General features: G+C 47.1%; 2 protein-coding genes across 2 annotated transcripts; one reads left to right on the top strand and one right to left on the bottom strand.

Annotated features, from left to right (window-relative positions):
- Window positions 1–674: 674 nt before the first annotated feature.
- On the bottom strand, window positions 675–2,205 carry LOC8041985 (sentrin-specific protease 8). The gene is made up of 2 exons (XM_029983435.3): window positions 1,877–2,205; window positions 675–1,710 (listed from the first exon to the last, which is right to left on the bottom strand). Exon 2 carries the CDS (start codon window positions 1,669–1,671, stop codon window positions 1,027–1,029), a length of 645 nt encoding a protein of 214 aa, XP_029839295.2. The 5' UTR covers window positions 1,672–1,710; window positions 1,877–2,205; the 3' UTR covers window positions 675–1,026.
- Window positions 2,206–2,891: 686 nt separating this feature from the next.
- LOC8041983 (palmitoyltransferase ZDHHC6) lies at window positions 2,892–21,636 on the top strand. Its single transcript, XM_002415129.5, has 8 exons — window positions 2,892–3,527; window positions 3,657–3,748; window positions 4,342–4,498; window positions 7,258–7,389; window positions 10,272–10,475; window positions 12,867–13,054; window positions 13,997–14,046; window positions 17,872–21,636. The coding sequence occupies exons 1-8, from the start codon at window positions 3,264–3,266 to the stop codon at window positions 17,988–17,990; spliced, it is 1,206 nt and encodes a 401-aa protein (XP_002415174.3). The 5' UTR covers window positions 2,892–3,263; the 3' UTR covers window positions 17,991–21,636.
- The last annotated feature ends 424 nt before the right edge of the window (window positions 21,637–22,060 follow it).

The raw sequence follows: 22,060 nt of genomic DNA, 5'->3' as shown, positions 1-22,060 counted from the left end.
TGATATTCAGCACTGTCGTCTGTCTAGTCTTTCGTTTCTCCTTGTCTTGATGTGCTGTTTTAAACCAAGGTGCCAAGGAAGCTTTGATCACACCGCGAGCCCGACGAGACGCGTTTGAAGAGTGCGTCTTTTTCCTGCTGTGCTGCGCTTTGGTAAACCTACCGAAGGTCACCTTGGCTCACTTGCCTACTGGCCTGAACCGCCGCCGAACCTCCAAGACTCGTGCGGCGGATCAGGAGAGCACGTCGTCCTGAACACCATCAAACCGCCAAGGATTTCCCAACCGCACGGTGAAGCCTCCGAACAGCACCCTTTGCCCAGGCACTTATTACAGCTGGTAGAAGTGTCTTGGCAAACCCCGAACCTTCAAGCAACGGTGCTTGCGATGTTGAGAAGACTGCGTCGTCCTCCCCCTTGTATATATCATCTCATAATCATCATCACTAGACGTGGCACCGCGGGCCTCCATGGTACGGGCTCTCGCCTTTCCGCGGTGCCACGGCTCTCCTGAGCCAATAAGATTACAATTACGATTACAATGGCACGTGTTCTCAATGGTAATTTTCATAGTTTACAGAAGGTTTTAACACTTCTTCGGCGAATGACGACGAACGAGCAGAAAACATGTATTCAACACGCTGCTGCCCAGCCTCTGCAACAATCCAAACAGTTGATTTTTTTTTTTTTTTTGTCGCAAGATGGTTGCAATGGTTGTTCGTGCCCGTGGTTTCTCGATTTATTTCAGTTTCGTAGTCCAGCAGCAGACGACGTATGGCAGTGAAACTTTTTGAGCGTTCAATAAAAGGATAGTGGTTACAAAGCTTCTTCGAGAGCGACTGCTCTGTTACAGAAGGAGGTTGTTGTTACAAACTTTTATAAAGAAAATATAAAAAAAAAAAGCTCAGACTCGTACCTTAGGTCCAAAGTGTGACATTTGTCAAACTGGTAAAACCCGTCAAGCCCACTGGGGTTCAGCTGTTGTGAAACTACCACTCAACAAACACAAACGTTTTTAATAAAAATAGATCAGTTTTGTTCAGCAAGGTACGCAATAAGTCGCAGTAACGCATTCCTGTTGTGTTCCATTCTGTCCGAAAGGGCACAAAAGTCAGTCGTGAACTCTCCACGATGAAGACGTTGAGCACACACTTGCTGAAGATTATAGAGCACGTGGAGTCCGCAATCGTACGAATTATTCTGCTGCGTGCAGCTAACCTCTGTGACTTGCGCCGACTCCAGGCAAAGTAACGACTTCAGAGCTTCTGCGATGCGTCTGGCATGCACAGAATTTGAACCTTTGCAGGAATCGTAGTGCTCGAATATCTTCTTTTTCGCCTCATACACAAGAAGACTCCAATGGCAGCCACCAGGCAACTCAAATTCTGTGCAGTCGTTCACAGGCAATAGGATCAACGATCGGCATTTAAGTTCCAGCGACTTCAGCTGCTCCGAGACGTCCTGAAGCGCGCCGAGCTTGATGAACTGCACCACGTCAGGGGTGACGAATTCTACTTGGTTACGTTGCCCTTTGTAGACTTCTTTTTCTAGATACTGCATCCAGAAGCCGATGAGGTTGTCGTTAATCCAGTGAGGTCCTCCCAGAAACGCTACGTCCGATTCCCTTAACAGAACATCGTGGTAGCTCAGGACCTTCCCTCCTTTAGATGCCATTGCAAGTTGACGTGGAAGTGGCAGTTGTTGTACTAGCACCTGTAAGATACAAAACCCATTATTGTTCAGAACTGAGATACAATAATAAGAAAACCGGTGCTTTTGAGACGGCGGATGAAAGGAAGCATGGGTGTAGCGGATGCGGCAGAGGCAACAACAAAGGACGTTACAATGGTTGCAAACGTTGAATGGGCAGCTAACTTACTTGCTGAAGATTATAGAGCACGTGGAGTCCGCAATCGTACGAATTATTCTGTACAGTCAATATTCATCCATCATCCGTCCATCCATCGTTAGTTTTACAAGCTTTCAGGAAGACTACAGCGCAGCGGGCAGCGGGCTACAGAGGATAGGAAACTGCAGGAAACTGATGAAACCCTGAAAACACAATAATAGAGGCATAGACATATACGGCTCTGCTGTATCGCAGAGCCGTGCTGTATCGCACATGTAATCGCGGTATCGCATTCATAGAAGCAGTGGCGGGATAGAACCGATATGTGGATAGAACCGATAGAACTTAGTATGGACGTATGGATAGATAGAGGCAGCATCGCACAGAGCCGTATATGTAGAGAGTTTGGTCAATGGGAGGCGCGGGCAGAGCCAGGGCGTGCACCAGACTCGGAAAGAGGGCTTGGCGGCTTGGCGTGCTCTCTTGACCAACCAGAAGCCGAAAAGAATCCCCTAGCGGTGGTAGCGAGAAACAATTCTGAGCCGATCGATCATCGAAGGTCTATGTTCGTATATGGTTTTAATAAGTGCGTAAGAGTGAAGTATAGTAACTCTTTGTGGTTGAAAATAGGGTGCATGTGTTGTTTCATCATGATCATGCAGAAAGATGTAAGAAACGAATGCGCCGCTCAACTCTGTTTTGCGCGGACAGAGTGTGACCGCTCTGACGGCAGATTCTCGGCGCTCGGCGTTTGGCGTAAGGATTATGTCGATCTTTCCGCTAGTCGCACTCTTCCACCGCTTCCACCATCATTTCAGATGAGTGTGATTGAAACATCACGTGTACCATATTTTCAGCCATTGAGAGTTACTCCAATGCAGTTATCAGGTTTGTTTCTTGCGACCACCGCCAGGGTATTATTTCCGGCTTCTGGTTGGTCACATTCGAATTTCTGAAGACGCCCTGGAACACGGCCAACCCGCTTTCGGCCAATGGCGCCGCTTCATTTGTCTCCTATTCTTCCCAACAAATGGCCAAACTCTCTACATATACGGCTCTGGCATCGCACCAGTGCCGTATATGCATCGCACGTTAGATGTCACTGCGATCGCTTTTTGTTTTGTTTATTTTTTCTTTTACGGCGAGCTCGGAGTTCAGCAACATCGTCCGTGCTCGAACCGTTCGCGACTCTGGCTGATCGCCGGTGCGAGGTAAATCTCTGCCCTTTCGATGCATCAAACGTAAAATTAAATTATGCAGCGCGCCAGACCGTCGTTCCCTTTCGAACACCCCCTCCTCGCGCTGTAGCCACAGTGGGCAGGGCTCGATCGACGTCCCGAAGACCGGCTGCATGCAGCGTCCCCGAATTCCGTCACGGCAGCTCGGCGACCACCCAGCGACCCAACGAGCCGAATAAATGGATCAGCAGACCGGCGTGTTGGATATCCTAGCACAGTTCTTCCATCGCCTGTGGCACTGGGGTCCGCTGGTAGCTCTGCTCATTGTCAAGTTCATCTTCCTCACCTGTCTCTATGTGACGTCGATGTGGCTGTCGCCTTACAACTCGCTCGAAGGCACCGTCAACCACGCGATTTATATCGGCTGGGTCGGCACGCTGTTGTACAACTTCTTCATGGCTGTTGCTATGGGACCGGGGTTCGTGCCCCTGCGGTGGAGACCGGTAAGCTCGTTTCGCCGCCGTGCTTCTGTTTCCGAAGGCAGTACATACATCGCAGCCGTTGACTGCCTTCCCTCGGCTTATTTGTTTCGGTGGTTTGACGGACCGCGCTCGCTGTTGTATCGCACCCAGGAATTGCCGGAAGACGAACAGTTTCTGCAGTACTGCGCCAACTGTGATGGATTTAAGACTCCTCGCTCACATCACTGCCGGAGATGCGAGAGGTAAATATATCGTTTGCACATATCTCCGTACGCGCACGACTCACCCATCCTTTGTGCTCATTATTTTCTTGTAAATGCAAATTTATGTGGCGAAATTGCCACTCTATGAGATGCCTACATACTGTTTGAGCATGAACAGACACCCAAGCTTCTGCGAGCGATCCACTCGGCGAGCGCCATAGCAGCTTGGGTACATTTTACCGTTAGAAACCTAAGTTTAGACCTTGACTCTGAGTCCTGTAGTAATTTGAGGCATTGTACAGTTCCTGGGTGCAGTGTGAGCTTGCCTTTTATTCTGTAGCAGTGTACTGCATGTACGAAGTGCGCATCATAAACTTGGTTCTCGGTCCTGTCATGACAGCTGAAACTGATACCATTTTTTTACCCTCAAGCTACATAGGGTCATTATAACGTTACCAGTAACCATGCATATCTCACAAGTGCCACCAGTAATGTGTCAGTGTGACGTACAAATTTCGCGTATATTCAGTTTTATTCATGTATACCACTGCAGTCAATGCGATGGCCATGGGCACATTACTCTGAGCTTTTGTTGAGTGTTGTGCTTCATCTTTGTGGCCTGTTTAACACAGGTGTGTCCTCAAGATGGATCATCACTGCCCTTGGATCAACACGTGCTGTGGACACAGAAACCACGCAAACTTCACACTGTTTCTTCTGTTTGCTGTCTGCGGCAGCATCCACTCTTCTGGGCTCTTGATTATTGGCTTGTCCAAAGCATACAATCGGGTAGGTTCTGCATTTTTCACTGTGTGACATCTCGGTCTTTGAGAAGATTATGCGATCAATGTGTGGCACAATAGGAGGTTTGTAATTAAAGCCGTGTTTGTAAGCCATACAACAGTGAACACTTCAACAAAGAATAGAAAATAATAAAATCCTTTTTTTTAGTCTCCCCATTAATTAGATAAATTTAGTGTGCAAGAAGAATATTAAGCAATGAATACTAATTCTTAATGTCTTACAATATTTAGAATCACATGCTTGCAAGCAACATACCTGAAACAGTTAAACACATGGTTAGGGCACACTGGCGTCTTCATTGTTTACTTTTGCCATGCAGTTTATATACGTTCCTTCATAAACTGTAAGCTCATTTCATAGTACAGGCAAATGCCAGTGTCATTCCGTGTTCTGCACTATTGATCCATATGGAAACAAACGCATAAGCATCACCCAACTCGTAAAGCAGCACAAGCTGTGTTTGCTTGCATCAGCCTCTGGGCAATGGTTAGCCCACAGACAGCACGAAGGCGTGTGTGACAACTCTTTCCACAAAGTCTCTAAAGCCAGCATGGCAGAGGTATGATGGCTTCTGGCATGCTGGCTTCTAGAGGCTTTGTCCACCGATTCTAGGCTCCCATATTTTTCTTTGTGTGGATCAGAGGAGTACATTAAGGGTTGCTAATACATTACCTTATAGCCTGTGGAGATTCCTGTGGTCTCCCTTCCCTGATGGCAGTGATAACGGCCGCAGATTGGAATGCTCTGCCTTCTTCGCCGTGGGCTCAGACTTGTTCGTCAAGCGGAGGGTCCCCTGCCCCTCCCCTCACTCTCTCCCAAGGGGGGGGGGGGGACCACCCAATCATTAGCATCGATGGAGGCATTTGTTGAACCGACCCGCAGTAATGTGGTCCTAAAGGCCCGTTCAAACACATGCAACTGAGTACGACTAAGTGAGACAAGACCGGTTTTTAAGCCTCTTGCGACAGCATACAACCAGATGTGCTGCTGCGGAGCAGGTCCTATGCTGTCGCAAGAGGCTGAAAAACCGGTCTTGTCTCTCTCAGTCGTACTCGGTTGCACATGTGTGAACGGGCCTAAACCATCGTATACATTGCCGCGGAGATGTGGGAACTGTGCTACTAGGTTTGACGTCTCCTTCGAGATTGCCGTCCCTGTTGAGATAACTCTGATTACTCCTTGGTACCCCTGTTAATGGGCATTCCTGTGGTCCCGCTTCTCCGATGGCTTGGCCTCCTCCGCCGTGAGCTCTTACCTGTTCGTGAAGCGGAGGGTCCCCTGTGTTGGAGGGCCTTCCCCTCACACTCTCGTGGAGGGACCACCTTCCGTTCTTTCCTGCTCGGATGCGGCTCACAACCGACAGGCGAGGAGCTTTTACCTCGTCTTTTCCCACTTTCGGGAACGGGACTCGTTCGGTGATCGCAAAAGAGATAGGTCGTGTATCAGCGACCTTTCTGATGCTTTGCCGCCCTCTGGCTCTCCGGAGCACTGCATGTGGGAGGTAAGGACCTTCTCTTACCTTGCCGGTACGGGGAACATTTTGGATGGGGAGATAGCAGTTCTTTTAAAAGAGTGTTTTAATAAATGCTTTTGGACTCTGTCCTTACTTTGGTATGTGTGTCTTCTCTTTCGCTATATTCGAGAGAGTGAGACAAGGTAGTCGATCATTGGCACCGACAGAGGTATCTCTCGTACCAACCAGCGGTAGTGTAGCCCTAAATGTTGTTTATATTGTTGCGGAAATGTGTGAACCGGGGCTACTAGGTTTGACGTCTCCTTTGAGATCGCCGCCACTGTTGAGATAACCCTTTGGTTACTCTATCGGTACCTCTGTTACTAGCTAAAAATCTTGCATAAACTGGTGCCCCCCGTTGGGCACCAGAATATGTGGGATGATCACGGGTAGCAGTAAGCCAAAAGTTGAGCGGCAGTCTCAAATTGGGAGACGCCAAGCCTACTCCCACACCCTGCAGCTTTCCCTCAAGAACACCCCTATGGGCGGGTCTGAACGTCAGCCACACAACTGATTTCTTCCCTAAAAAGGAGGAGTATGTACCACAATAGGACCGGGTCCAACGGTGTTTACAGGGAAACACCAAAGACCTCTGTGCCGACAAGGTAAGCTGAAAGACTCACCCTGTTGTCACCATCCCGAGAGTGCAGTCCAGAGCAAGCAAAGAAAGACCTTCGCGACACGTCCAATTTCCATCAGGTCTGTGGGAGAAGTCGCTCTGTTCCCAAAGCAGGGAATGCATGTCGACTTCCTCCTATGCGGGCGTTGTCCCCACCCAAAACCACTGGCTTCCCAGATGAGCGGGGGGACGGAAAAAGGTCCGCCCAGGAGAAAGTGAAGAGGAGAGCCGCTCAAGCCAGGCGGCTCTGCTATGCTTCACGAACAGGTTGGAGCTCCCGGCAAAGCGTTCTGAACCACGGCCGTTGTACCGGCCATCAGGGAAGGGTGACCAACAGTCCCCACATGCCCTAGGGAAGTGAACAGGGGGTACCTTGATTGGTTAGCTGCTGGTCAGTGCTGCTGGTAGCTAAAAAGGGCAACGATGGGTCGTCGCATGTCACCAAACAATTGACATAGTTCAGCAAGGCGTTCAGATGTTTGAGCTCGAAATTGGGTCCCATGATTGCAGCCACGAACCACCTCAGAGTTACGAAAAATTTGCATGAGATGGCTCCGCCCGTCCAGCCGAACTTGATTGGCATTGAAGTTCTTCGTACACCTTCCCTCGCAGAAGTACTACATGCAGCAGGGCCACGACGAGGACCTGGTCTACCTGGGCTTCTTTCCCTTTGTGGCCACTGTGCTCAGCCTGGGGCTTTCAATCGGTGTGGTCGTTGCTCTGGGTAGTCTTCTTTTCATACAGGTAAGCTCCGTCGATCGGTTGTCGCAACCAACGTTACTATTATAGGCACTGACAAGGTGACAACAGCAGTGCGTCTCTTTCAAACACCGGGCTTCCAGCACGCGCTCGTTGCCTTTCGCTATGCTTCGGCTGCACATGCACGCTCGAGGGTCACGAGACGCCGAAGCATCATCGAAGGTAGAAGCTTTTGCTGGAGGCGGGACAACTGAAACCGCTACCTGCAGTTCTCATCCTGTCAATGACTGTAGATATACTTAGTTGTGGAACTATTAAATATCCTTGGTTGAGGGACTTCCCGTAGACTGTACCTGGGGTGGCATGTGAAGCTGAGTCCCATTTGTTTGCAACGGTGGCGCTGCTCAAGCATCGGGATATTTCTGTCCGGTAGAGAGCTGTCTCGGCAAACTCCAGCAGCTCTTGGCTTTAAAATTATACGAAGTGTACATATATTATTTTTGTGGAAACTAGGTACCACTTTAGAAGGTTGGAAAATTGGGCTGGTTGGTAGTTACTCATCCCGATTTGAAAGCGCACAGAAGACGACAGAGTAAGAAACACGTACGACAAACAAGCGCTTCTCTGTCGTACGTGCTTGTTACTCTGTCCTCGTCTTTTGTGCGCTTTCAAATCGGGATGACTAGGTACCACCTGCTGAATCTACTTTCAATGTATTGCATTCGCCGGGACACGGTGTTTGCTATGAAAGCAGATGGGCAGCTAAATTGTGTTTGGTACATTGTGCGGCAATAGTGTAGCGACAAGAGCCATGACGACAGCGATGGAGATGCAGCGCTCGTGCGCTTGTGATAGGGAGGCATTCCATTGCGCCGTTATGAAGACGCAGTGAGTGCGTGTTCGAGAAAGAGAGTGCATTCCATCGAGTGAGCTCAAGACTTTCGAACGCTATCGGCAGACACTGCCGACGTTCCATTTTCACAGTTCGAATTTTCTCTCAAAATGTAAATAAATTGTGAGCAACTGAAAACCCCTTGATACAATGTTATGAACTGGCAGAGTGGCGTGCCTTTGCCGGAGCTGCCTCTCTATTCTGTCATTTTAAATTACATTTTAACCGGTTTATCGCAATATTGAGAGATATTGAGGGCTATATCCGTCTTGTCCCCTGCAGTGATGCGATTGCTGCGCCAATTGCGCCAAGTCGCTAACCCTGCTATATCCTGCTACATTTTGCCAAAATATGGTAATACGTTCCAAGCCTGCACCAAAAAAACCCATTTCGGTCGCCTTTCAGAACCGATACTAAACCGAGTACCGTAATTGAGCATGCGTGTGTTAAGTGGCGCGAGTGGCCGCTTGACACAAAGTACCCTGCATCAATTGTCCATCCGGTCTTGCATGGTTTTCCCGCCATCTCGCGTTTCGCGCTCTCGTCGTCTGGTGGGTCTCGTCTTGTGTCTTTTTTTTTTAAATATTTTCAACAATAGACGCGGGTGTGTGCAAACGCTCCGACGCTAGCGTGACGGGTACCAGCCATGCCGTCATGTGTGAAACAAAACGTTTTTACGCGGTGGGAGTTACTTTGTGAGCTGAAGCACTCGCTCTTGAAAGCAATGGCCGTGGGAAAACAATATTTGGTCCCTGCCTTCGATTCACCATGGTCGCGCGACGTCGGGTGTAGCCGTCCCCACGTCGCTGCAGATATGGCGCATTGTGAAAATAAACTAAGTACTTGCATGTTCTTCAACGTTCCTGTTCTTGTATAAATCATACGTTACTACAAAAATCCCTCTTTAACTCAAAGACTGCTGTGTGGAAGCATTGATTACCTAGATTTCTCTCGGTGGGCTTTGTTTCGAGAGTGATTCCGGTACAAAAATCTGCCGCAAAAGAAAGTTAGTGAAGAGAAGTGAGCTAAAGCAAAGAAAGCAATGACTGCGCACTGAACCCGCACAGCGCGCTTGTTTGTCTCGAGTTCAGTCTTTGCACAAATCACTCCAAAAACTTTTTGACCCTGGCTCGCAATAATTGCATCAATGTTCTCAAGTTCTTTTTTTTGTGTGTGTGTGTGTGTTTAGCTTGTATCTTGTTTGCCGGCCTGGCAAGCATACGCGGCTCAACTGTTTTTTGTTGTATGCTCGACAGTCACCTTTTGCATACAATTTGTGGTGTGGTTTCGGTTTCGATCGAACAGCCGTTTTTTCCGCTCGCGCGACAAAGCACGCGCGGCTGCAAGCCTGCCGAAGTTGCCCTCATGTGCATGCAAGCATGATTGCACGACAGAGGCACCGGCCGGGATGCTTGCAATTCATTGTTTTACATTTGCTTACTTGTGAAAAAAATCTGGCACGTCGGGAACCAGTAAAACAGTGGCAAGCTGTTTTTGGGAATTGTTCGGCAATGCCTCACTGTACACTTGTGGGATGTCTCAGCACTACAAACACAAGAAGCAAGTTGTGTCACAACATGTCACATCAGAACACCACACAACACAAAGTGTCCTTCACTTGTATAGCACTTCAAACAAATAGTTTTATTTTTCTAAGAATATCTGCTCCAAAAGCCACTTTTGCTGCTCCGAAACACTGTCTTGGCTGTTCCAAAAGCCACTTTTGCTGCTCCAAAACACTGTTTTGGCTGCTCCGAAAGTTGCTCCGAAATGGCCTATGCTAATCACATCACTGCCCCTGCCTTTCGGATGAATATGATTTTCTCCTCGGCACCCCACAAGTTGCAGGCTTACTCAATTTCTTCTTTAGGTTGGTGGAGCGAGTGCAGTTACTAATTCGTGCAACAATCGATTTGGGAGGAAAAACAGCACCTCCGCCACTTCAACGGTGTTGCGAGACACAGTTGGCTACGGCTGCAGCACTGCCCTTGCGTAGGGCGCACGTCCTTACGGAAAACTTGTTACTCCGCCGCAGATGAAGATCATCGTGAGAAACGAGACGACGATTGAGAACTGGATCGTGTCAAAGGCCCAGATGAGGGAGAGAGATGACGATGAGGTGTTTGTGTACCCCTACAACCTGGGCGTGGCCGAGAATCTCAAACAGGTCTTTGTGTATCCACTGGGCGACGGCGTCACGTGGCCCGTCGTGCCAGGCTGCAATCAGTACACTCTTACCGTGAGTATCCCTCCTCTGAAGGAGCTCGATCATGTTAACCATTATTGCATTATTTTTTTGACATGCGGTTCCAAAGACCTGCACGCAGTTCTTAAATGCACAGAGTGCTAGGCAATTGGCGGTTACCTTTTTTCTTTTTGCGTCTCCGCATACGGGGTGTGGGAAATAAATACACACTTGCCAGCAAGCCGGCTCATATTATTGCAGGGAACAGCCAAGAACTTGATTTCCTGCTCCTGCTTATTGAACGTTCAGGTGACGTGAGGTCAATTATTGCTAACGGTAATACACAGGCTAACTATGGTGGCAAGCCTATGTCCTGTGCCACATGGCTCGCACATGCTCGCCGTTTCACACGCTCAGTAGCGTCGAAACAGAGGGGGCAAAAGGAATGATCGCAACAACAAATATTTAAGAGATTAAATGCAAACAATACGGGGGAAAATCACTACGTCCCCCCCTTCATTTTCCATACAGTTCCGACTCCTCTGCGCATGGTGTGATAATAATTGTATGTTGCATGTACAGTAATCCCTCGTTATAACAAAATTGCTTTTTTCAAACTATCGCTTTTATCGAAATTCAACGTGGTCCCGACCGAAATGCACACATTTTTAACTTGATTATTTTAAGTGCATCGGCGGCCGACCATGCTTATTACGAAGGGTGGGTGCCGAAAGTATGCAAGCCTACATGGAGGCGCACGGAGGCCCTTACCTTCCCTCTCCCTTCTCCACCGAGGCAAATGGCAAACTATGAAAACGGAGTAAACAGGTGACGAAGGGCAGAGGGCGCAGAGCTGGTAAAGCGCCACTTCCGATGCCGATGCGCCGACGCGGGCAGGGAGCAGCGTAAACATTACGAGGCTACTTACGGCACCCGCGGATGACGCTGCCCAACCGCTGTCGGAATCGGGTCAAGGGAGCGATAGAGCCCGGAGGAGATCATCCCTTTGGGAGACCCTGGCGTGCGAGCCTGCACAGGCGCACCTGCAGCATAATACATGCACACGTGCATTGTATGGGAGATTGGGAGTGTTTACCAAAAGTCACTTGGACCTGCGAGGTTGAGAAAAGTGGCTGGCGCAAGTCTGAAATCGCCAAAGAATTCGACAGTCTGGCATCGGCTGTTCGACACTGTCTCCCATTTTGCAGAAGAAGCAAGGCACATTGGGGGGGTTCGAGAAGTGTCTCATGTAGGAGAAAGAAAGCCCGCGACCCTAAGATGAAAGATCGCCAACTGCTTCGCGCACGTCAAATTTTCTCTTGCGAGCATGCTTGTCGAGCCTGGGCATGATTTTCATAGCTGCAACAATCTCTACAGGAGTGTGGGAAAACGTGTTGGCAAAGCCACCGAGGATAACTTTGATTCATTCGCACTTGTCGATGCGGACGTTCCCGTTGTTGCTCCTGCTACAGATGCTGTGATTGTAGACCTTGCATGGGGCCAAGGTAAACACAAAGCGACGTCAGAGAGGCACCTTGGGAAACGCCGACAAATGCGGAGACGCGAAACATCCTTAGGTGGTTTGGAAAAATGTGGAGTGCAGCAGCGGTGAAAGTGTTCTTGTGACGCCCGGAGCAATTTGAGGAAAATTGAAACCCGGATGAAATTATCGGCAAACTCCACTTAATTATTTCTTTACTTGGTAAAGCTGCTGCGAGATGTTCGTAACCAAGGTTTGTTTGATTAAATATATGGTCAGAGTGTTCCGCAGTGTTCCCGTGCACCTTTAAGGCTGCTGGCAGTTTTCTTTTCGCTTTATCGCTTTTATCGTATTACCGCTTATATAAAATTTTCTTACCGCCCCGTTGACTTCGTTATAACGAGAAATTACTCTATGTTTTTACAGCCCGAAGTTGGTCAGCCTCAAAGGGCAACTGGTGTTTCTACTGTAGATGAGCAATTTGCCAGCGCAGTACAGCCGCTAACCTGAAATCTTTAACATGCACCACACAGTAGTGATATATGACCGCACGTACGGCACTCATCCAGATCAAAACGGGCGGAGGTGGGGATTGAACTCGGGAGCTCTGGGTTTTGCGACACGAGCTTTCGCTTTATGTTCTCTAAGCTGCAATGCGCTAACACACTCGACTGCCGATACCCCCCCCCCCCCTCAGTCGGTCAAGGATTGTGCAGACAGAAACAAAAGCCCCAAGTCTGAATCTAAATGTTTCCAAGCACTTGAGCGGTTATCGATCGCAGCTCCAATGTGTGACTGACTACTGTTAATGGAGCTTAGAAGCCGCTCCTTTTCCCAGCTTGGTCGGGCAATTCAGTTAAAAAAGCTTGAGAGAAACGTGAGAGTGCCATTACGGTTGACGTCTTGACCGGGGAGTCCTCGTGGCGTATTAGAAATGCGAAGGCCAGGCCCTCGCTCATGCGCAGGTGGAACAGATCCTGCAGAAACAGGACAAGCGGCTGCGCACACGACTCTACACGGTGGTGCATCACTACGCGGGAAGCTTCTTCCCCATCACGTACGGCTGCAGAGTCTGCACGTCCACTCCGCTGACGGACGAGCCACGCATCGCAGTGGCTCCCGGCGACAGGGTGCTCGTCACACGCTGGAAAAAGTGAGTGCCCCTTCTTCCATCTTGAAGACTAAAAGTGTATGCGGTGCAAGCCTCCAGGTACCCGTAGGTTCAGACCAAAAACTGGCTCACATAAAAGAATAGGCACGAACGGAGTGGCATGTCCTGCGTTATGCGCTACGATCACTGTGAGGATGAGGACGGCGGGGAGGTTTTTCAGTGGTCTCTCCTCCAGCCTGCTATCTTTAATAACACTTGTGCATCTCTTGAGCTTTGGAAGTGCACGTGCGTGCACAGCAGAAGACAATGAGCATACGCTGGAGGTGTTTAAGTGAGGCTCCCTGCTGTTCTCATCCTGTCAGTGACCACAGCATTCTGCATGGTTTTGCTAAGAGCCAGTGCTGCCACTTGGGTCGGCGGCACCCAAAGCGGTGGCCCGCTGCGACCTTCTCCCCCCCCCACTCCCCCACACGTTGCCTGCCGCAACACTCCTCCCTCTCTGGTGGTCCGCTGCAACAACTTCCCGTCCCCCCAGCTCGTGACCCGCCGCGACACTCCCCTGAGCACTGCCCCCCCGGGGCGTCTGCCCCCCCCCCCCCCCTAGTGACGCCACTGATAAGAGCATGCATGACTAAAGCTTAACTCAAGTTGCTCAAAGCCGCCAGCCCAGTGTTCTTCCCCGAAACGTTCGGTTGGAGGCAGAAAGGAGGCTGTTGCATGTTTTTGGGCATGCAACGATTGGTTCCCGGAAGCTAATGTTTTACTACTTCTAGTAGATTACTTCGCGAGGCTGCTTCGGGAAATTTCAGTTTTACCTGAAACCGAAATTGAGCATTTCCCGACCTTTGCCGGTGGCTCTTTGTGACGCCTCAAATTAGCGGCGTGTCATGCCTTTTGTCTCTTTTTTCCTTCTCGCTTGCGAACGAGCATGCGCCTGCCAAATTGAGACTAGGAATTCATGGATACCATTCGTGGCATTTCCAGGCACTGGCTCTACGGCGAGCTGGAGAACACGAAGTTCAGCTCAAAGTCACGTGAGTTTTGGATTCGTCTACGACTTGTTTGTTGCCACACAAGATTGTCGGTCTGCGGCCGGGTCTGAAGGCTGGCCTGCAGTTTTTACTCCCCGCTTTCTCCCCCTTTCTTCTTTCCCATTGACCGAAAAAGAACCCCCATCGAATACTCTGAACATAGTTTTTTTTAACATACAAGGTTTACTTGATGGGACTGTTTGCTCTTCCATTGACAAGTTGGGTGAGAGAGAAAAGGTTTTATGCTTGTCTAAAGACACTAGATAGGGACATTGTAGTTGTATTTGAATGGTGGGGTGCAGAGAAACCGGTGACATTGAATTGTAGGGCAACCTATAGTACTTTGTTGGTGCAGTGTTTTGTTCAAAAATGCCTTTGGGGGAGTTCAGTGAAAACACTAGGGCTTTCGGGATTTTTGCTTGTCATTGAGTCAACACTTGCTAGGGCGACCAAACATATTACCTTTTATCCGTCATCCGCATGCCACGAGAGTCGCTTGCAGCTGCACTGGTATCATTGTAGCAGTTAGTGCGGGCTAATGAATGCAGTGAAACATGATCAGCACGTTTAAAGGGTTTGATTATTTGATGTTTAGGTATCGAGATTCGTGTGCAGCCACCTTGATAAGCATTTTATTTTCGGTCAGGATTGACATTGAATCCGTTCAGATTCTGGATATTTTTTTGTGTATTAATTCTATTAGAGTGCTATTATACTAAGTTTGCATATACCCTATTTGCTCGAGTAATAGCCATGGTGTTTATGAATAAAGCCTGTGGATCTGCTTTCCTGCAGAGCACAGGGATAACGAATCACTGCGATTGGCAGAAAAATGACGGGGATTTACAGGACAGAGATAGCTTCTTCACACAAAAGGGCTACCTGCGCAGATCGCATTTTTACAAAGAAACGTGTTCTCGACCGCATTATTTGCTGTGTTTTTTATGCAGAACACAATGGTTGGCTGTAAGTGTGTTCTGCAGAAAAGTTGACGCAAGGGCCTTGTTCATAAGAAGTGTGGCTGTTACTCGAGCAAATACGGCAAGCCTAACCCCTATAATTCCTTTTTATTGGCCTGACAATGCGTTTATTGGCAGGGAGCCGTGCATTATTGGCAGAGAGGATTCACACATGGTGCACGACAACAATCATCAGGCAGTTTCGAAACTGCTTTTTAAATTGATTGCAAGCGAGCCTACTGTCAAGAAATGACAATTATATAAGCGTTCCTGCTCAGTGTAAAATTATTATACTTGGGGACAACTTTCTCATACTATGCTCTCGAAGTTATCATCATCATCATCACATTTTTACTTATGTAGGTGTCTGCATGTTTAAGGGTCATTCAGTGATTTGCCTAAAACTGCTAAATACTGCTCAAAATGAATTCCCAACATTTATCTAGAGAAAAATGACCAGCGTTTACCCTGTCGACTCGCAATCGGAAAAGGCAACTCCGTGATCTGATGCCGATTATATGCCAGCAATGTGCACCGTAGCCATGAACTGGAATGAACAATGCACAGGGCATGTGGAGTGCTCTGGACATCCTTACAGTATGGATACTCCCATTGCGCTAGCAATTGTACTCGCAACACACCTTGAAAATCCATCAAGGTGTTGGTTGTAACCAATCGCTAGTCGGGCGATCACAGAGTGCTCGTGTCCAGTTCGTGAACTAAAGTAGACTATCATCACCCTAGGCTGTGCAAGGGAGAGACTGACCTTACATTGCAACAAGCAAGCTCCAGACTCAGTGGTGTTGTTTGCGAGTATACTTGTGTCACTCCTGTGTCAGTATGCTTGTGTATAGTGTGCGACATTAATATCCAATGTCGTTTCACGGATCCCTCAAGTTCTGGTCGAAGCTATATGCATGTGCTCTCTTTCCTTCTTGCAATCTGCCACGTGGAGCAAAAGCTCGTGCTGCAAAACTCGGGAATCCCAAGTTTAATTCCCAGTCCTGCCCGTTTCAATCTGGATGAGCGTTGTGCAGGTGTGCACTTGTGTAATTGCTACAGCGTGATGCATTTTAAAGACCCTAGTTGGACAGGAGTACCGCACTGGCCACTTTGCTCTATGGCATGCTGTCTAAATATCACACACCCTACAATTTCCTTTTTATGCATTGCCACAGAGTTGTTCCTGTGCCTATCCATGGTCACCAAAGTTGTCATTTCAACATAGAAAGGGCAACCCACCTTGCACTGTGTGTGTGGAGGGAGGCTGCAGTACAATGCTAGACAAATCTGTCATGTGATACTGGTGCCTCGATGGATTTTGCTCCGAAAGCTTAAAGATTTTTGGTAGCACTTGCATTGAGCTGTTTTTGGGGTTAAAGGTGTCTTCCAACCTGGAAAACAGGAGAAACCTGAAATTGTCGGGAAATTTGACGAGTCTAGAAAAACCGTGGAATTTTTTACCCAAATCGGCGTCGGTCAGAGGTATTGAGCTTTCCTTTCTTCGAGCGACGACAGAAGACGTGCATATTGTGATACAGATTGCAGGTGACTCTGTCAGGGTACCGACTCAAACTTCTGCTCGCAGTCTTGGCGAAACCCGAATCGCCTCCTTTTGAAATGTGCACCGAGACAAGCTTTTTTTCTTGGGCTCGCACTAATGTTTCTCCTGTGGCTTATTTAAAGCGGGACACTTATTAAAAAGAAAAAAATAAGTACCAAAGAATAGACTGACAATGTAATGGAGTTCAGTGCTTGGCCACAAAACTCCTAGAGAAAAACTGAAAATTTGTTTTTTCCCTAGGGCCATAATAGAATTGAATTGCTTAGAAAAAGACGCTGTTGATAGCCCTAGCCCTGATTCATTTTTTTTTAGAGATTTCAATGATATTTGCTATTTAGTGTCACTGTTGTGTTGAAGAATGTGTGTGTTTACGTCTCTGCCATCCCTTCCCCTTTCTTTTTTTCCCCCACTCCTTCCTGGGCCCTAACAGGGCCTGCAGTATTGTGAAATAAATAAATAAACTGGACTGGGGTGGAAGAAGAAATCTAGAGGAGGAGAGTGTTGCCAAAAATCACGTAACTGTGCAACTTTTTTTTTTTTTTTTCACTTAACGTGTTTAGAGTTTGTAAAGGCTACAAAAAAGTGGGGATCCTATTTCTGTTTCTATTTTTTTATATTAAGTGTGTGTTTTCGGTGACCCACGACTGATTATATTTGGTGGTTGTGTCTAAACCATAGAAAACGGCATGTGACCACAAAGGAGAGAGTGAGCGCGACTCAGACCGACCAATTCTCGATCGGCTGTTTTTGGGCAGAAAGAAAACGAATTTCGAGCCACAGATTATGTTCTGGGTAGTTGGGCTCTCGTGTGTCATGTACAAATAAAAACCTTGGCGAGCATAAATACCCTGTTAGTGTCCCTTTAAGCAAAAGGAATTGCCTGTACTTTTGCAAGGTTTCTGCAGACAGCATCCCACGAGCACTCAGTGGCATATTCGATTGCATAATGCCACACTGAATGGTATGCTCACGCCATCAGCCAACACCTTCTAGAGAATGAGGCCGCAGTCCTGAATCTTCTACAGCTAGCATGGGGCATTGCATCGGCGTTCAGCTTAGACACCAGTCCCAACTGAACGCTGATGCAGATTGTCATTCTGTGCCCCGCCCTGGGGTGTAGAAAATCCAGCCCTTTGCTACCTATTAGGCTTTGCATAATCTTGGCATTACATGTTGTATGGACTGGCTGTTTGGCAGCCTCGACGCACAGCCAGCATGGCAGACAAAAATGAATGCCCTGCAGCAATCTCCGAGGGTCGGAGCCCGAGAACTCACCCGAACACGTGCCTCTCGTGTGTCTCGCAGTGAAGAGAGCCAAGGGCTGGTTCCCACGGCAGTGTGCCATAGAGGTGTCCACCAGCAGGGGCAGCCGGAGCCTCTCGGAATCGTCGACGAGTGTTTCGCAGCGCAAGAAGACCAAGTGAATGTTTGCGGTCCGACCGTCTGTGATATTGAAATCCTGCTCGCGACCAGAGCGTGCGAGCACCCGCGATTATTTTTCTACTCAACATTGTGCCACCGCTAGCTGTCTCGTAAATATAACTAGTGAGAAAGAGAAGACTGTTTCGTCCTTTTTAATTGGACAGGAGTCACGTCCTTGATCCATTGTTTGTGCGGTGCCCGAATCCGATTCCATTCCTTCGAAAGTTTTGCTGCTGTGTGATCTCTTGAGGTGTATAAATCTGTTAATATTACGGTTATTTAGTAGTAATTACTTATATTTACGCCGGTCCCGAACGGCTTAACAAATGCATATTATGGTCCTGCACCTCGGTTTTGTGATTCATTCTTTGGTGTTCTTATTGGCTAATGCTGCGATCTCATTGGCTGCAAACAGATAATAAGCTGGCCGGGACTTACCACACCCTGCAGTTGTTAACTTGCCAGTGACTCTAGTACTGCAAGTCTGGCTCCTTGCTGAGCGTAAAGGTTTGGAAATGGTTCCAGTCTAGAGTATGACAGCTCTATAGATACCACGACAACTCCTTCAGGAACACGGCACCTTCGCTTGGAACAATTCCAGCCTTGCAAGTGAAGGGCTTCACTGTACATACTGAGCATTGTAAGCAGTTTCTCAGGGCAAGTGTTTGAGTAACTGAAGGCTTACATTTCAGGTCTTTTGGGGACATACAAAGAGCAGCTTGTTGACTGAATGATTTTGTTGTGTATACACAGCTTGCGCCGACGTCACTTGGCTAGACATGATGGGGGAAAGGCTGTGGATGGGGCAGCTTCTGCTGCGTTAACGAGGCACTTCTGGCCACCAGAAAGAGGGATGGACTGGCGTCGCATTGGACTTGTACATAATCTGTTACAAGTAACGAAATTACTTGTAATTCCTTACATTTATCGGTAATTTTGTAAGGGAATTATTACATATTTCAGGAAGTAATCGTAAAGTAATTTCCTTTTTTCTTTTACTTAAGGAAATGATTATAATCCGTTGCATTTTCGTTTTCATTCACGGGGGAAAAATGCAGGAACTTTGAATATTGACAAAAAAAATTGTAAAAGATATATATTCTTTTTTTGTAAAAGCAAGTTCTGCCGGAATCAAACTGTCACCTGCGTTTACGAAGCGCAAGGACTGGCATTCTTTAGATGCTCAAAGCCTTTGTTCACATCACCTAAAATCTTGACTCAAATATTTATCTTTGGTGGTTTGGTTGTTAGCAAATCGTAACTCGTCAGCTTGCTCGCCCACAACCAATTGGGAAGTACGCCGATACAAACACCAAACTCTCCGTGCAAAACAATAATAAGTAAACTCCCAAGTTCAAATTGTTTCCTTCCAACAAAAAACAAATACAAACAAAACAAAAAAATGTCGAAGTGCAGTGCGGGGGACATCTTCACATAGAAAGGAGGCAAGATGTCCGATGAGACTGTTAGGGCCAGATGATATTCAAGGTAACAAAAGCTTGAGTTGCAACAACGATAAACGCTTGTCTTGTTTCTTACCCTAGGACAGTAAGGTTAAAAGCAACGGTCACTTTTATGGAAGTGTAATTGTAACCGTAATTAGTTGCATTAAGCCATGAATAATTGTAAATTTAATTCCTTACTTTTTTTTTAGTAACATGTACAAGTCTGTGTCACGTGCGTGCTATGTATTGGGAGGGTACATGAGCTAAGTTAATTTTGGAGTCACAAGGGCTTGGAAGGAGCAATCCTCTTCTCTCTAATTTCGTCTTGCTTGATTGACCGTCGGAAAATAGATACCTCCCTTGTAAAAAAAGTTCAAAAATTGTTCAGCCCTCACTTTTAAAGGGATACTGAACGGAAATTTCGAGCTCACTAAACAAGGCCGGACGGATAGGCGGGAAGCTGCAAAACCAAAAAATATCACTCATACGGCGATGTATCTAACGGATCGCCATATTTTTTGGAAAACAAGTGCGCGATTGAACCCGGCCGCCGAGGCCGACGAGACAAGGTACGTCACGATTCCCATTCTCTCTCCTCCGCGCTACGTACCGTCAAGGTGGTGAACCGAAGCGAGGAGGAGAGAAGCGAGGCCGCTTCTCCTCGTTCTCATATTCGCCCGGAGGACAGTTACATCAAAGAACTCGCTGGATCGCGCCCTTCTTTTCCACAAGTATGGCCGTTCGGTTGAGATATCGATGTACGAGTGATGTTTTGGAGTTTGTAGCGTCCGGTTCAACACTTCTGCAGCTTTACTTTGCGAAATCCAAATTTCGGTTCAGTATCCCTTTAAAGAATGATTCAATGCTTGGAAAAAAAATAAATGTTTATGAAATCTAGTCACTTTTCCCCTCAACAAAAAGATTTCCCATAATGAAAGTTGGGGAGTTGTGAGAGTCAAGAAGCAGTCACAGAGAATGCATTACATGCTGGCAGGTAATGCACCCACTTGTATTTGGTTGTGTGCACATTCATTCTGTTCCTACATTTGAATTACTATTATGAAATGCATTCCTTTGGTATGTACATGCCATTCATCTCACAGGTATGAATTATATAGGAACTGTGCCAGTAGTACATTAATTCACCATTTGCAGGAAAAATGTTTATGTAGGTATGTTGTATGGAATACATGCAGAAAGTTTGTAAAAATTCTTTTGGCCACTGTATTGGAGTGGTTAAAAAGGAGACCTCACATTTAAAACATAGCCATTGCACAAACAAATGTGATGCACAATCTTAGGTGAAATCTTTTCATGTGATATACATACGGTTGGTTATGTGCACTAGTGAAATACTTGCAGCAAAGCTGACTGAGCAAGTTAAACGTGCTTATCAATGTTAATTGCTTTAACATGTACTTAGCCACTTGTACAAAATGTGAGCAACTAGTAACGATTGAGTGTCTGAAAGTTTTCATATTGCCTAAAGTTAATGCAGTTCATGCTCATTGGATTTGTTTACATTTGCCATGAAATTATAAATTGCATATATATTCCCCTTCCCATTCATTCAAGCTGTGCTTGTTTTTGTGTTCTACAATGTTACACAAATTTTTTTTTTATGTGGAACAATGTCTAGTAGTCTGATAGACCTTATAGTTCCAACAGTCATTATCAAGTATAATGGCTTGCAGAACACATGGTGTTTGTACACCTCAGAATCACAAAATTACCCTCTTACCCTTGCAAACAATTAGGAGTGATCTTGAAGCATGCCAAATGTTGCTTCAGGGATATGCCTTGCATTCAAAGTGAGCTACGTTTGTAAAACGAGTTCCAGTACTAGAAGGTGGCATGGACTGTCAGTGCACTTCAGAAAGAGCAGTTTTTGGGTGTTTGTTCCTCGAGTGCAACCCTGTTCGCCTTTATACAAATGTCGCACGCCCTTTTTTCTACTTCCTGTTCCTAGCGGAGCAGAGGTGTGTGTCACCCCAGAGGAATGTTGGCATCCAAGACTCGAATAATGTATGCTTACAAGGTGCCCAGAACCAAGCAAAGGGGACCGCGAGAAACAATGGCTGAAGGCTATTTCACGGGGCTGAATTTTCCACAGAAACGCTGCATCACGACCCCCAGGCATTTTCAGCATTGGTATCGAAGAAGGCTTTTGATTGCACGAAAATAAACGGCTTTCACGGTCGCACATTTCTGCCATGGACAGTTAAATAGGGATGCCATGTCAGCATTATGCACACAGAAAGCTGTGCCCCTCTGTTGTTTTTATTTTGTTTTCTAATCAATATAGGCAAACTTTTAAGAAAAAAAAAAGCTATATTTGCAAGGAGTAAAATAACATATTAGTTATGGCAGTCGATGAAACATTCTATTCTATCGCATCTATTGCCTAGATTTTAGGTATCCCGGTGAGGTTATCAGAGTATGAGCATACCAGGTTTTTCCAGGAGCTAATGCCGAGTGCAAGTTTGGTTGCTACCTGCACAGGGGTTGCGATGGTGTCTGAATGCCAAGGTCTTATTGGTCGATTGAAAAAAATAGTGGCTAGACCTCAAGGCATCTGGCATTGAGCTTTACCCACTACCTCTGTCCTTTCAATCAAAGCCCATCAG

Source organism: Ixodes scapularis, unplaced genomic scaffold (assembly GCF_016920785.2).
Source record: "Ixodes scapularis isolate PalLabHiFi unplaced genomic scaffold, ASM1692078v2 PGA_scaffold3__209_contigs__length_174095766, whole genome shotgun sequence".
In the NCBI taxonomy this organism is placed as follows: Eukaryota; Metazoa; Arthropoda; class Arachnida; order Ixodida; family Ixodidae; genus Ixodes; species Ixodes scapularis.
The sequence above is the reverse complement of the archived record's forward strand: the minus strand, read 5'-3'. Positions and strand labels throughout refer to the sequence as shown.